Here is a 16344-nt window from a genome sequence, read left to right as displayed (position 1 = left end):
GGAGGGGGAGCAGGGGAGGTCTCTTGCCTTCCTCACCTTTTCACAGTGTGGGGTCTGGGGACAAAGTATCCTATTTGCTCTCCCCAAAATTTCACGTTCCTGCTTTGAACTTAAACGGTGCAAAATATTACTGAACGATCGTTTATTCCCGATTTTTGTGCGTCATACGAGGTTCGTAGTTAGTTTCTTCGGTGTCCCCTGTGAACTAAACAGGGCACCTTGTTTATATTCGGGTAAATTACGAGAACTGTATGGGAAATGTGTAGGTAATGTTCCAAGTTGGTGGATTAAATATGACTTGTGAAATGAACTACGTACGAAAAATTTTCAGACCGTTATGAGTGAGTTTTATGAGGAGCATAAGACCCTTATGCCGCTACCCTGGCATAACTACAACTTCTACCGAAGTGAAATTTGGCGAATTGGGGAAACACTACGCCAAGTTCGTGTGCGTTGCTAAATGTGTGTTGATCTGATGCAGCTTTCGCGAAAAATTCTCAATTGTCTGAAACCATCACGTCGTCTTTATCCACTACGATTCCACACTCACAAGAAACTCTGCATTTGAGAAACTTCATGCTAGGAAGTAATATCTTAAGTAAAATTTGTCACAAAGTATGTTTTAACATTCCTGGTCATTTAGAAAACGTTACGAGAAACCTGGTGACCCCAGACGATACAAGGTTCGCCTGGTGTTCTCAATGAACTAAACGAGGCAGCTTAATGTTCAGTGACCGTAAGGACCAAGTAATGGGTCATGTGCAGGGAAAGTTCAAAATTCGGAGGTGATTGGGTCGTTGGCAATAAATTTCGTTTGCAAGTGTTCTAGAGCATTATGAGCAGCGTTACCAGTTTAGTGATTTTGTCGCTAGATTTAGCAACTATCGTGTGTGTTTAGCCTCAAAAATTCTGTACTTATTCGCTGGCGACGTTTCTTAGCCGCACAACACAACAATTTGCAACATTTTAGCGACTTGTAAATTAGAAACGTTGCTCCCAAAATTACTTTCTATGACGTGATTTATTGTTCAAGGAATACAAGTAAGTGGCCCGGTTGCCTGAACTGTGCGTGGGCTATATGATCATGATGAAGCCGATGACCATGACGATTGTCTTCACATCAATGCTGTTGTTATCGTGCATGTGTTATGAACAGGCGTACTTAAAGGTTGTCTTAAATGGCTTCACATTGTTCTCACAAACTACACTTATTTATCTTGAAAAACAAAGCAATTTGAACTGCTCTAAACCCTGCAGGTATAACTAAATTTGTTTGATTGGTGAACGTTCACAACCGTAGCCGTAAATTAGCTTAGCAAACTAATCGCAATAAAGTGTACGGCGAGATTTTGGAGGCAACATATGCATAATCCGACAGACTGCAAAAAGGCGTGTACATATTGGAGCAGCTCGCCTGGTTCGCGTGAATCTGAATGCTCCGCTTTCGTTTCTCACGGCCAGTAAATAACGCGCGACGCTTTTAGGCAAATGAAGGGGGCCGAGGCGCCCGGGTAGAAGCATACCTCTGGCCTCACCAGACGCACGCTGCAGACCCAGCCATGGACGTACGTAAATATCACACACTTGCCATCACCATGTTAACAACGTACCATCAAGCGCTTGTCGAAGAGCTTTCTTTTCCTTTCGCGATTGCTGAAGACTCGAAATTTACAGGTGTAGTGCGATCCAAAGCGCCTTAGTTTTCGTGCTAAGAAAACCAGGTTACCCTCGTTTCTTGTTCATCCTAGTCTTGTAACATTAGAATTTGTAGGCAAATGCAAAATTTCAGCTGGCCTAACCATTTGTTATTTAAGTATATCAGTAAATTAAAAGCTCTATACATTATGCCAGTAAATTTACTTTTTAATCTTCTCCAGGAAGAATGCTAGAGAGATCTGAAATGCTTTCGTAGACTATTTCGGCAACGTTAGCAGAGTTTTCCAAAATGCCCGAGGTATTCAATTCATTAGATAGCTTCAGCGACAATTTCAGAGACTTTGAAGGAAAGCCTAGCGCACATTTAGCCACTTCTCTCTCTCAGTTTACCGACACGCGCCAACAAAAATATGGCAACGCTGGTTACGAGTGCGACTTACGAACGGGACATATTAGCCCATTGTCCTGGCAGAACTACACCTACCAACGAGATCAAATTTAGCGAAACATGCTGGAAGGCTACGGAAAATTTTTGTGCGATGGTAAATACGGTTGGATAAAACACATTCTCTGTAAAAAAAATCACAATCAAGAGCTAGAAAGTGTGATGCAGCCTTTATCAGCTATGCTTCCCAATGTGCTGACACCGTGTAGCTGTAGGTATTCAGAAGGTTTATATTTCGTAGAAATATAAACTTGGTGGAACTTGGTCAGTGCAATTCGTGACAAAACTTTTACGTTCCTTGTCCAATCACAAGCGCTGCACATAATTACTGAGCCTTGGCCTCCTCTGTCTTTCCTTTTCTATTTTAATGCGTCATAAAACGTTCGTAGTTGTGTATTTTCCCTGTGTTTCGGGTGTAGTTGTGTTTATTTTCACTATTGGCCGGCTTCTTTTATGCTTGGGAAACAACTTTCGTGTACCACGTATTGCACGATACAAATCTGGATCTGCAGTTTTTCATGGTGCTCTAGGATTTTCCCGTTGACACTTTTCACCTAATTATAATATTTGAAAAGTTGATTAATCAGTTAAAACTAATTCTTTAGTTAGGCGAACTGAAACAAATGATCTCAGTACCTCTAAGCAACGGCAAACAGCATTACTTTGGTTCTGTCCCGCTACGCGACATCTGCATATACATAAAGTTTGGCTAGACTTACGTGAGACGACCGGTATATGTATGTTATTACTCGCGGCTTGTGCACTTTTGTGAAATGTATATTGGCTACGTCTCCTGTGACCGTCAGGGTGAATTTCTGTTCCTGTGGCGCAGAATTAAAGCAGTTGTGCAGGAGATAATCAAACCATTAACACTAAAAGACGAACAATGCAACTTAGAAAATAATGAACAAAAGGAAAACAATTTATTAAGGGCTAAAATATAGCTATGATTGATAAACTATGGTTGATTTGCATGAAGAGGTTTAATACTTCATTACTGGTGGCGGCAGATAGCAGTGCCTATGCAGGGTGCAAAAATAGTTTGAACTTAGTTAATCGAAAATTACTTTAACCTTTGATATTGGGGTAGCTAATTCGAATAGTTCGCTACAAGTTATTTTATTATGTTTCAGTATGTTTGGCGGCACACAGATATAAACTGGACCTCTTTCTTACCGAACAAAGAACCAAGTCCTCGACTGTCGATTACCGATTTGCGCCGTTAATGTCGCGTTTTCTTTTTTTGTTTTTGGTGTTCGTTGTTAAAAAAAAACGACGGGCTTACACTCGGCCGCAAAAGAGTCGGTCAAATTCTTCCCGTCGAGCAATGTGCCAACAGATTCCTCTGTCCAGACAGAGAACATTACGAATGAATAGCTCACGGGATCCGGACCGAACTTCACCACAAGCACTGACTGCTCCCATATTTATATCTGCAATAAACCAGCCGCCTTTCTGAACGCTTGTTGTAATAAAATCAAAAGTTTGCCACAGTTCAAAAGTTATTGAGGTATTTTTTTGCAAGCTGTATTCTTGCCGGACGGTTTGCTACATGTCTCTTTATTCAGCGCTTTTCCTACAATGAACGGCGTCTTAAAACACCTCTATTTTGACTACACGAGGAGGTCCGTCCGCGTAAACTTTTCGAAGTCGTCGTACAGTTTCATCTTTCGTTCGTTGGATATGTCGAAAATCAGTAAGTTTCGTTCACTTGAAACGCATAGGCAGATGTTTTTGACGCAAGTATCGGCTTGTATTTATTCGCGAAAACCGAAATTATTGTGTGACTTACGAGGCGGGCACCCCTTATTTGTCACCAGTGGGACCGACCTCCAAAGCTTGACTTACCCTGAAGCTTATGTTCTCCTCACGTCACGGTTGTAGTGCGGCGGAGCCGTACTCTCAGTGAAGCAATGTCGTAGTTAATCTTAATATGCATAGGCGTATCTACCGCAGGGGCGTGGGATGGGAGGGGGCATTTGCGCTACCCACTCTCAGAACTAGAGGTCGAGGGGAGGGGGGAGGCAAAGTAGGGCTTTTGCACCCTAATTTTGAAAACCGGGAATACGGCACCTGGAGTCCCGACCAAGATAACGCGAGTCCTCAGAAAGCCACTTGAAGCCCTTATAATGTGGGTCTGACGTTTCCACCAGCTGCACGCGGAGTCTCGGTCACATTCGTCCTTCAGGGCACTCATCACGCGTATGTATACAGCACACAGGGTCTGCTCGGTTCGAGCGGATAAATTTCTCCACATCTGCACATCGGCAGTAGTCATTCAGGGCTTGATGTAGGCACTGATTCGGGCTAGTTGGTATATTATACTAGGAACCTCTTTCTTTCTTTCTTTCTTTCTTTCTTTCTTTCTTTCTTTCTTTCTTTCTTTCTTTCTTTCTTTCTTTCTTTCTTCTTTCTTTCCATTGCTAAATATACAATGGCGGGGGCTAAGATAAAATCTGGTGGCAGTGAGTCGCGCAATCAACCGCATGCAGAAATATTGCATGTAAATGTTAAGTAGAATAATTAATAAATTCAAGAAAATTTTCAATAGGGAAACAACGAAAATGGATAATGGCAAGTAAGAACAATGCAGATAGTACACACCACCACATTACATAGACCTGGCAATACGTAGATGAAAGTGAAAATTGCGTACACTTGACAGTGCCTAATTAAAGGTGCCAAGAAATGGTGGTCGATGGATATTGGAATGATAAGGAGAAAGAATAGGATGAGCAAAAATTATTCATTACAACAATTAACACGCATATGTGAATACAGGTAAAAAAGAAATTACACTTGATTCACTAATTAGGAGAAGGTTCGGATAAGTGACAACAATTCTGACCGTGTTATGATAATGATGTCAATGCCGGCGTCATGAAGTGAATCAAGCAGTCTGAGTAATGTATTTTCCGTCATTTGCAAGCCATAGTTGGTTCTTGAAGGGGTATATATAGAACAATATTCTTCATGAGGGGTAATATACGTAGATGTATTTTTTGCAGACACGCAATTTTATTAAATACGCTGTTTTCAGAGTTTACGTTTGAGTGCCAAATACAAAGGAGAGAGCGGTTGTATAGGGAATAGATTGTGGGTAGGTTGTAGTGTTTAAAGAGGCGCTCACTGTGATTGTGGTACGGCACATTTGCTGTGATACTGTCACGCGCTGAGCTGATCAACTCAGCGTCGTTCTCTTCTTCCTTTCCCCACTCGGTACTGCAAGCAAGTTCTCCGGTCTTCGTTTTCTTCATGCGTAACATTACGTATGATCTTTTTCTGTAGTGAGTGTATTTTACTGAGGTTAGATTCAGTTGTTGTGCCCCTCACAAGGGGTGTGTAATTAATGTGTGATGCAAATAATGAGTGGTAAATTAATATTTTTACGGATGTTGGTAGACAATATCTGTTCTTGTTTAGCATTCCTGTGATACGGCTAAGCTTTTTTACTACAGAGTCTACATGTCGATCCCAGTGCAGCGTACTAGAGAAGTATGGTACCTAATACTTTAATTTCATTGACTATTTCTATGATTCCTTTGTTCATCTTTAAAGTGTGGCTTTGTCGAATCTTCGTGCCTTTTGCATAAAAAGGTGCGCCTTTTGTCTTATTTGAACTTATTTTTATATAACTTTCTCTACACCATGGGGAGGGGGGGGGATATATTTTGGAGGAACTCGTTTGCGCTATTTATTAAGCTAGTAAAACATGCCGGTGAAATAAACATACTAGTACCGTCTGCATGCATGATAAATCTTGCCTTCGGATCGATTAGAACAACATCGTTTATATAGAACTTAAAAAGCAGCGGACCAAGATAACTTCCTTGCGGTACTCCTGTTTCTATTTTTCCAGGAAACGATTTAAAGTTATTTATTTGCACACATTGTCGTCTTTTTTTCTAAATATGACTTAACTACAGTGGGAGCCCCCTGATACCATAAGTCTCAACTTTTGTTAAAGATAAGTTATGGTTAATATGGATCGAAGGCCTGAGTAAAGTATATGAATATACCTATTGTCAGTAGCTTCCTTTCGAAATATTGCAGTACATGGTCTTTCTGGTCTAGAAGTACTTACTGTGTTGATTTGTTTTTTGAAAGCCATACTGAGCTTTCGTGATAATGCGATATTTTTCACAGAAGGATAACTGAATGAATATTATTTTTTTTCAAGTCCCTTATAAAAGTGCGGCAACATTGATGTAGGGCTATAATTTTGAATATTGAGGCTATCTGCCTTCTTGTATATTGGAATGACTTTAGCAATCGTCATTTTTGATGGAAAGATGCCTTCAGCAATAGAGGTATTGTAGATATGGATTAGAATGGAGGCTGTATCGTGTATGACATATTATATGGGCTTTGTCTGCAGGTCGTCTGAATCACAGCTTTTACAGTTTTTCATTGCCATAAATACATAACCTCAATACTGCGATTGAGGTTCCCAGTACTTTCAAGACTGCTTTCATTTATTTGGCCGTGAAAGGTTTTCTCGTGGTGAAACCAGATGCAGCACGAAGAGTTTGCTTCTCGCTGCTGGCGCTTTTCATCACGCCAGCGTTTTTTTTTTTCATCACGCCAGCGAAAACAAGTTTTCTAAGTATGACAGGCTGCTGTATGGCGAGCGTTCCGAAAACGCTAAACAAATAGTTGTTAAAGCAATACCAGAAGTTATAGAGAAGGAAAAGAAAAAGCTAATGAAGTATTTGTTTGCCTTAGACACACTAAAGGCCCTGTTACAAGGAAAACATCGTCGCTGTTTGCAAAGTAAGATATAAACCTGCTACATGACTAATTGACAGGGCAGAAGCAAAAATGACCGGTTGTCATGCTAAGGACGAAAAGAAGGGAAACCGAGGGGCGCGATTTCGTAAGGGCACCGTTTTTGTCAAAACGCTCGCACACTTTGTTAGTCACTACCATATGAAACCAATACATAATGTGCAAATAGGAAGTATACGTAAAATTATCTGTAGTTTTTTATTGAAGTGTAAAAATTTGAAGATAAAGGGAAATGGAGGAAAAAAGAACTTGCTGATGGTGGGCGCTGAATCCACAACCTCCGCATTAGCGCGCGTTGGGCTACCAATTGTGCTACGGCGAAGGCAATTCCCACGCCCACGCATTCTCGGATGTTTATGTATGCGCGCAAGATCAAACTCAAGGAGTATTAACCAACGCCACCCACCCACCGTAAAACAGAAAACAAAGCTTGCATTACCAATTTCGTTTCTGCATCGCTGCAAAAGCTTTGTCGCTGGTTTTGCTTCTAATAATTATAACTTGCAATACATTGTTCGGATGGTCGATAAAGGTAAACCGATTTTTAACAGTCGGTCGCTGCGAAACATTTGGTTATTTTCGATATTCGAAAATTCCGAATAGGCATTTTCAAATACGAATAAATAATTACACGCCAACTATTCGTATTGGAAACTGCGAATATTCGCCCATTCTATAGTAAATGCATTAGTTAAAGCTACCTATACCCTGCTCGGCAGGATATATCCAAGCGACGGCAGGCTGTCTTTGGAGGCTTAAAAGGCTGTCTTTAGAGCAGTGATCTTGCCGAGGCTGCTGTGGCGCTCATCCATTATCACGGTTAATTAAGGTCTCCTTAATCGTCATCGCATAATCACATAAATTGTATTCACGGTATTTTTCGTCAGTAACTGTTTTTTTACCTCGGAACTTCCCTGTGCGTTTCTTTTGCTAAACCCTGTTGTTCATTATTTGCTCTCATTTGCTAAGTCGCCTCGACCCTCAAGAACAAGCTTCAGATCTGGTCTAGCTTAGGCTTCTTTTAATCAGGTGCACGTTAAACGCAAGAATTGCTCTGCGTAGGCAACGGCTGGACTGACTTTAACAGCATTTGTGGCTACAAATGGACAATTGCGATCGCTGCCAACTGAGGGATTCCAAATATACCTTTCAGGCCGCACGCACGCACACACACAAACGCGCAGTTATGTCGGCTTAGTGAATCGAGCCCACGCCGTCCACTTCTAAAGCCCGAGTCGCCATGGTCATACGTAAACCCGAACTGCCAGCTGAACGATTCGCCGGGTACCCAACAAGCGCTCCACATCGGCAGCGGAAGCACATTCGTTGGTGCTTGAGCATTTGGAACAGACGAATACATATGACCAACATCTGAAGGTATTCACCGACGGTTCAGTGGAGTGCAGAGGAAGCGTAGCAGCGTGTGTGATTACGTTCCCCAAGGGGCCCTAGACTTCCCGACTTGATCGCGTCGTCTCATCAATAGTATGCGAAAGCGTGGTCATTAAATCAGCCTTGAAGAAATTGGTCTTATTGGGCGAAGCAAGTTGCAGCAGTGTTGGACAGCAAGCCCGCTCTGGAGTTAATGCAGCAAGGCCTTGTGCGGGAGAGGTGCACACAAAGTTGTTTACGCCTTCCTAAAACATTGCGCAGCCTTGCAATTGCCATAAAGTTTCGATGGCTTCCGTCGCACTTAGGCGTAGCGGGAAATGACGTGGTTGATAGACTTGCTCGAAATGCCTTAAAACTGAGACCGATAAAAAGACTTCATATGCACCCCAGCGTTAGCCTTAAAACGAGCCGTAATCAGCCAATTTCATTCCTTATCGTCGCCACCCCACCAGTCCTGTGCGACAACGCGGCTGAGCAGGCCAGAAGCGTCCCTGCTCTATCGCCTCCGCACGGTGCGAGCGCATATCACGTCACGGCTATACGTGATCGGACTCGCTGGCAAACCACCGATCGCCGATACGAATCCTTGGATCGGCCAACGCCCGCCAGACGACGAAATTGCATCGACTCACCGGTCACATGATGTGCGCATGTTGAAGCAAGCGCGGTCGCGACTTCGTGGTGGTGATGGCGGTGAAGAACTTTTATTGACAAGAAGGCCAAAAGCAAAAAAAAAAAAAAATTAAAAAGCAGCGTTGTGGGCGGCCTTCACGCTGCCGGTTGTGGCGTCCGGGCCATTCCTAGTCGTGACGTCCTCCGCCCAGTTCACCAGCCGAAGTTGGAGATCCGGCTCGGTGCTGGACAAAGCAGCCTCCCACTGCTGCGGACGGGTTAGGTGCCAAGAGGCAGGCGGCAAGTGTGCCGGGCAGGAGAATAGGACGTGAGTGTAATCGGCGCGGGAGCCTTCACATAAGCGGCAAGCCGGCGAGTGCGTCCCGAGGTGGAAGAGGGCAAGACGTGCGGAAGTAAGATAGGTATGGGCCTGAAGGTGGCGCCACAAGTGTTGGTGGTGCTGGGAAAAGGATTGGTGCGGAGGGGGGAAGGTGAGACGAGAGAGGCGATAGTGCAACGTGATATCGCGGTACGTGTGGAGGGCGTCGCGCGTATCCATTCCAGGCGGGGACGGGCTTGCTCGGTCAGTCGAATCTCGATAGATTTGGCCGCCTCCTTACCAGGATGGGCCGCGTGAGCGAGCACCCAGATGACTTTGGTTGGCGCGAGAGGGAACGGTATCGGAACGCAAGATTGCGATGGCCGGGTGTGCCTCCTGTCCAACCGCGTAGTTGTAGAACGCAGTAAGCCGACGCCACGAACGCCACGGACTGTGGCGGCTGTGGGGGGCCTGAAGAAGTTTGTTAGCGTCGAGCTCACGTGGTCGATTCCAATTTGATAAGTTCGTCTAACAAACGGTTCTTTGTTCACGTTTTCCTGCTACTCTTCACCGTGAGGACGACTTAGGACACCGCAGGCTTTAGGCGATGTTGACCACTATTTGTTGCAGTGCCCAGGGGCCCTATAACGTAAAACTCTTCCAATATGTTTTTATTCCAATGTCCTGACGTCAAATTTGCGTAACCGCCGACGCAAGCATCGGGTGGTCACCCGCCAGGGTTGTCTGGATAGACCAATCTAACGCTCTCCTCGTTCATAGGAGGTCACTTTTGTTTATTTGAAAAACGAATAACATTGATTACACTGAGCGGCTTGTCTTATCTAATAGGCTCACAAGAGGCGAGGAGCACGCTCAAGTGGAGAGGGATTCGATGGGGCTGAGCTACCGCACTGAAAATCGATAACCCGATGAAGAAGGTGGCGCCGGAGTCTGCGATTGGTCCGCTTTCCCTTACTTAGCTTACGGTGGCTCGTCCACAATCCGGGCGGCATGCAACGGACGCTAAACGACGCCAAAATGGATTCTCAGCAAAGAAGAGTTGGCAGAACGAGGTCGTAAAAGTGCCGAAAGGGCTCAAAAACGTTACACGGCCACGCAAAAACCTTTATTACACGCAAATAAACCCACGCTCTCCGGCAGGTGCGAGAGCCAGTGCCTGAGCGATCGGCGGCAGCCATCTTTTATTCCTTTCAGAACGGGGCAGCCTGCGGCTATTCTGAAAAAGCTTCAGTTTTGTTCGGCATATTAATGCATCGTTAACGCGTACACGTCACTTTGACACATGAGTTCTTGCGGTTTTGTGACGTGGCGTGAGAGGCAGGTGAAGTGGGTGCAGCCCGAAAACTTTTGACCAATAGCCGAGGGCTCATTGCGACAAGGCGTCGAATCAGAAATAACTATTTTTCTTTTGTTCCGCCAAATCATGCATAATCAGTGTGTACACCTCAGATCAGATAGAGAGCTATCGCAGTTTTCGTGACGTCGCGTGACAGACAGGTGAAGTGGGAGTGGTCCAACAAAGTTTTTGACCAATCGCGGAGGGCTGATCGCAGAATTGGAATAGAAAAATTTGGAATAGTTTTACGTAATAGCGCCCCAGGACTAGTTAGCGAGCGTAACTTTTCGTTCGACGTACTCCAGCGCACAGGCTTTCCGCATGCTGGTGTGAACGACATGGCGCTTCCTCGTGAGCCCTGGGCGTTCAGTAAGGTGGTGTCCGAACTATTCCTGGAGTTCGTTTCAGGGCGTTATGTCGTGCGGGTTGGCGGCCTCGCACGGCATCGTGCGCTGGATTGTTCACGGGCTGCGGGCTTGTGTCCTGTCCCGCTTCACTGTGCGCGTCGTCTCGTTCACCAGTCTCGTGCGACGCTTCTGGAGAGTAACAAAGCTCCTCCTCCTCTTCCTGAAACAGCACAGACTTTACTACCAATCGGCATCAGTTTCGCAATAAAGCGTGCCCTAAAGTGTGTAATCAAAAACTTGATTAGCATAACTTAACCAATTATCAAAATTATCGGCGAAATTGTTCTGGCTCCCAATGTCCACCTAGTGACATAGCCTATCTGCAGAAATGGGAGAAGCCTGCCTAGATGTGGCCGCTTCTTAAAAAAAGGTGTTTCGCATGAAAAAATAGCAGCTGGTCTTTGTTTGGCGTTCAAAAAGAGTCGGTCAAATCATGCCGTCCAGATGCATCAAACAGATTCTACACCGAGACCGAAAATACTTAGAAGGAGCAACTCACGTGATGCGAACTCAACTTCACTGCACGTCCTTACGGAGTTGGCATTCATAGCCACGGAGAAAAGAGTTACCACACTCCCCAGGCTGTGGTATTGTGACAAAAGATTGCCACAAAGTGCCAAACATTTTTGCTACAACCTTTCACCTATTAGCCTTTGCTGTAAGGTTGCAACGTGTCTGTTTATCAGTTGAATTTTCTCAATGCGCAGGTTGGTAAAAATAACGATATTCAAAGTGCGTAAAGAGGTCGGTCGGCGCGAATATTCCAAGCTCTATCCCGCAGTGCCGAGTGTAGTCGGCTGAAACTTCGGTCGGGGCGTTTGAACTGTGTCTCGTGAAGCGCTATCAATTACTTGACAGGGTTGCCTGAATGAAGTGAAGCTGTCGTATAATCTGTGAGCCCTGTTTTGCCTGTTAACGCCTCAGAATTTCTTTTAATTGCAGCTGCAACCTACCCTGAATCAAGTTTCTGCATCATGTCAGAGCTGCCATGCCGTGCAAGAGTGTTTCCAGCCGGTCGTTGTCGTCGATATAGACTCGCAATACGATCCGCAACGCGATGCCCGGCTGCAGCTATGTGTGCTCGAGTGTCTAAATTATATTATATTATATTATACTATATTATATTAATTATATATTAAATTAAATTATATATTAAATATTAAGCTAAACGAAAGTTTTGGTGACTTCGACATTTCTTATCAGTGTTACGACCACTTAGACTCCAAGATCGTTAGCACGGCGCGCCACCAATGTCGGATGGAATTTTCGGCCCTTGTTTAACGGAGACAGTGGGCTACTTTCGCGAAATTTGGGGATAGTTTCAGCGCACGCCACCGTGTGGTTAAGCCACAGCTCCAGAACAGTGATAATAGAAGAAATATCCCCGACAGGCCTAACCTCCTCAGAGCTGGAATATGCTGCTATACTGTTATAGGGCATTTGTTAGTGAGCATCATTGGCATTTATTTATTTATTTATTTATTTATTTATTGAAGATATATATAACGAAGCCGGCTAACGTCAATTATTCTCTATATCGAAAACGCAAAACTTACGGACCTTTAGTCATGCAATTCTCGAGCTCTCATAACGAACATTGGCATCATTGTATGTATAGAACTCGTGGCATGCTCGGCCAGCGTCATAAAGGCGCTTCCGTGCCACGAACGCATAGCTTAGAGATGAGAAATCTTTATTGTTTTGCGTGTTGCCTTTCTTTAGCTCTCTGTGCGCCCGTACTATGCCAAATTCGAGCCAAGTGGACTGGAGCGGGTCTACACAACCTCGCGCGTCAAGAACTCTGTTCTTAGGTCCGTGTCACACGGTCACCCGAGAACTCGCTCTTACTAATGGGGCGATAGGCTTCCTAAAGGAGTTTGACCTTAAGGAAATCGTGGTAGTACACGGCTATACTACAGGGTTATATATCGTCAGGGGTACATTAGGCGCTCTTCGGTTCATGCGCGCAAATTTTTCAGCCCTAATTAGTCGTAATGCTAATTTACCGAAACTTGTTTGAATGAAAACATTCTATAACTATCTTGTGCGAGAAAGTGCGCACGTATGTCAACTGCTGGAATTAGCAGAGGTTATGCGTGTTCGCAGATTCTTATTGCCTTCTCAATATCAAATATGTATAGATTGCTTTGAAATTTAGGGCAGTCAAGGCAGATAATGCGTAATAAAAGAAGCCACGAGAACCCTTGATACCACAAGTTCGGAGGTAAGAAAAATCGGTATTCATCATTCGCATAGTTGCTGAATGATCGCAGCACCGCCGTTCCCTATATTAATTGTTGCAGGAGACTATATGGGTGAAATATATGGGCGTGTTCGTACGCCTGCATCGAGAAGCATTGACTGCAGGAGCTCCAACTTTTGTCGACTCTTACGACATTCTCGATTTTATGAGAGCAAACAACAGGAACTAAAGAAGCTTGTGTTGTTCAACTGACTACAACCATTTCAAGCAGATTTTTCTATACATATATTCCAGCAATTACTTTACAACAACCACTGAACATCCATAACTCTTGGAATATATAGCAAATAACGCGTGTGTGTATAGAATCTCTGCAATTAACTGTACTTGGAATATATTTAGTCACAGCTCTTTCAAGAATAGTTCTGCAGCTCAAGATAAGGAGGTAACGACGGTCGCTGATTGCGAAACCCTTAGCTCTTACTATAGCCTCGTTCATCTGCCAGACTAGAGACCGTTGGCGCGCCTTCGAAAGGAATCCCTCTCTTCGTGCCTGGCGACCCCGACGCCTTCAGAACGCCGGATGAACGACTCCTTATCGTCTCGGCGTCTCGTTGCGACTCCCTCTCACAGTCGCACTCTCCCTTTCGTTCGAACACCTGTTTGGAGACGACGCGTACACTACAGCGGGACGACAGCCCGGCAATATCGATTCAAGCGTCGGCAGTCCCCAGTGCGAAGACACCAGTGGTGCGCCGCGATGTTGCCTGCGACCACGGCTTCGGCTGCGTCTGCGATAGTCCTTCTTTTGGCTTTGTGTGGTGGCACGGACGCGAGGTTTAACGTGTTCTTATTCCCCAGGCTAAGGCCACAAATGTGCCTTCCGGATCCACTGTCGCCCCGGCTTGGAGACCGGGCGTCCTGCCCGTTCAGGCGGAGTGTGAACGTGCAGGCAGGCCGGATTCCGGCCGACGTGCCGACGGTGCGATGCAACTGTCCTGGCAGTCGATGCAGTCAGCTCGGCGATTTTCGCTGCCAAGAGGTAGGTGTCTTTGACAGGCGTTAAAGTTTCGCATGAGACATTTGTACGCTATTTCGGAATTAGCTTCCTTGTACTTACGTGTGTCAAACTACCCTTATCGTCGAAAACAGTATTGAATACTTCCTCCCACACGAACCAATTATAAAACACGAAGAATCTGTAATCTGTTGTTATCGCAACTGGATAAACTGTTTCTTCCAGGCATTGACTACGAAGGTGTTACGCCTTCGTGCCTTTGTTAATTTCTCACTTAATTTTCGAACTTCTAAATTCCGTCGCTACAACTCGGATCCACCAATATATGCCCGCTAATGTATTTTTCTGCTTTTGAAATGTTGCTATTTCACAAGTAATAGTGTTAAGTAATATTTCACTTGTATTTTATATTTTGTCCCTCCTTTTCGTTGTCTCGTATGTATGTTCGTTTGTGGCCACGCATGAAATACTGTGCTCCATCATGTCAGTTCTGTTGCCCTTGGCCATGCGCCTGATGTACAGAGGATGGGGAAATGGTAGAGTGGGTGGTCGCTCTTATACTCACCCCGTCGATCAACTTTATATTCATGGAAACATGCTATTGTTATCTTACATTAATATATCACACTTGAAATTAAGGGAAGTTCTTGCTTAGCCGAACGGTGTGTAGGCAAGTCTGTCGAGTATCGCAGGAGCATCGAGCATCGCAGGCGCTGCAAGTGCAGGCTTACGAAAAACGCCTTTCTAGCAAAACACTTGACGTGTCTTTTTCGCTTCTCCTAACGTTGAAGAAAGGTGACTAACGTGGATGATACTTAATTATTGATAGCCTATATTCTTGTGAAATATTAGTACGCAGAAGCACTCATGCTAAATTTCAGCAGTTATGAGCATTTCAATATACTGGCGAGTTGTTTTGCTATGAGAGGATGACTCAACAGATGCGGTTTGTGCTCGCTGAAAGATGACGAAAGAAATTAGCTGTGTTTTGTTCTGCAAGTGCGTTGACTGAATGACTCGCATGGTTCGTTGATCGAATTACTGCCTGCTCGGGTATTCATTTCAAACTTCCCGTTAGCACCTGGGATATGACAGACGGTGCATCGTGGTGGTGCCAGCTCTAAGGTCAAAGATTGCACTTCGGCAATGATCAACCTGTCAAAACTTTCGAGAGCACCGCCCTAATTTTAACCGCCTCAGCGCCTCCAACGTTAGCGTAAATCTAAGCTTACGGGTGCTTCTGTGTTCCCCTTCTGTGAACAAGGGACCAGATGCCCGAAACGCTACTGCAGTAGGCGCTACCACCACAGTATGCAATCTATGCTTGTTACTTTTACCATTACCAGTTGCTGTGGGCGAGCTGCCGTGGTAGTGCGAATTAGCATGAGCTAGTACTTCTATAGGACAGTGGACGGAGCTGCGGAAGAAGCCATTTGAACGCACTTAAGTAGTGTCCTGCTAAACTCAAAGAGTTTACCACAAGTGCTATTGGTCGAGTCTGTAGACACTGCTTTACGTATCCATAAACAATGCTTAAAGATTACGGAGGCATGTAAATAATTGCCGATGTTAGTACTGATGAAATCACACTAGCGTCATTCGCATTGTTTCAGTTTACGAAAGCGAAACAAAAACACGTCGATTTGCCGCCATCTTCATTGCTATCATGCGTTTCGTGTCTGCGCGTGATTTTCAGATACGGGAGATTCTTCAGGTGGCTTACTTTGAGGGTGCCGGACCAGCGGTGTTCAGGAACGAGACGTTTACAGTCGCCTGCGCTTGCGTCACCAGCAGGACGGGCCGAGGAGCGTCGGACCGCCTTACACGAGTCGCCGACGAGGTTGTCTACGGTGGCAACGTTCGGGGCTTGTGGCAAAAGTACGCTGTGAGACCGTACAGCGAGCTGCGAGGTCTCCTGGACGCCCAGACGGCGGTTACGCAGGTGGCTGCTGTTCCCAAGTAGCAATAAGGACGTTGTTTCCAACCTCGGACGGCGTTGTACCCCTCCAAAGCAGTATGTTGTGCCCCCTCCCCGCCTCCTTGTTCTGTGGAGCGGTTAGACGCGTGAATATTTATTAAACTTATCGTGTTTCAACCTATGACTTGTTTAGTTTGTGACGCACCTCGCAGTTTGGTTCAGTAGCCAT

The 16344-nt window shown here is 45.0% G+C and overlaps 1 protein-coding gene across 1 annotated transcript; it reads left to right on the top strand.

Moving 5' to 3' along the window:
* The first annotated feature begins 6740 nt into the window (after positions 1-6740).
* On the top strand, positions 6741-16296 carry LOC142557104 (uncharacterized). The gene is made up of 2 exons (XM_075668714.1): positions 6741-14221; positions 15894-16296. The coding sequence occupies exons 1-2, from the start codon at positions 13763-13765 to the stop codon at positions 16158-16160; spliced, it is 726 nt and encodes a 241-aa protein (XP_075524829.1). The 5' UTR covers positions 6741-13762; the 3' UTR covers positions 16161-16296.
* The last annotated feature ends 48 nt before the right edge of the window (positions 16297-16344 follow it).

This window comes from Dermacentor variabilis, chromosome 9 (assembly GCF_050947875.1).
Source record: "Dermacentor variabilis isolate Ectoservices chromosome 9, ASM5094787v1, whole genome shotgun sequence".
In the NCBI taxonomy this organism is placed as follows: domain Eukaryota; kingdom Metazoa; phylum Arthropoda; class Arachnida; order Ixodida; family Ixodidae; genus Dermacentor; species Dermacentor variabilis.
This window is presented reverse-complemented; position numbering and strand designations above follow the sequence as displayed.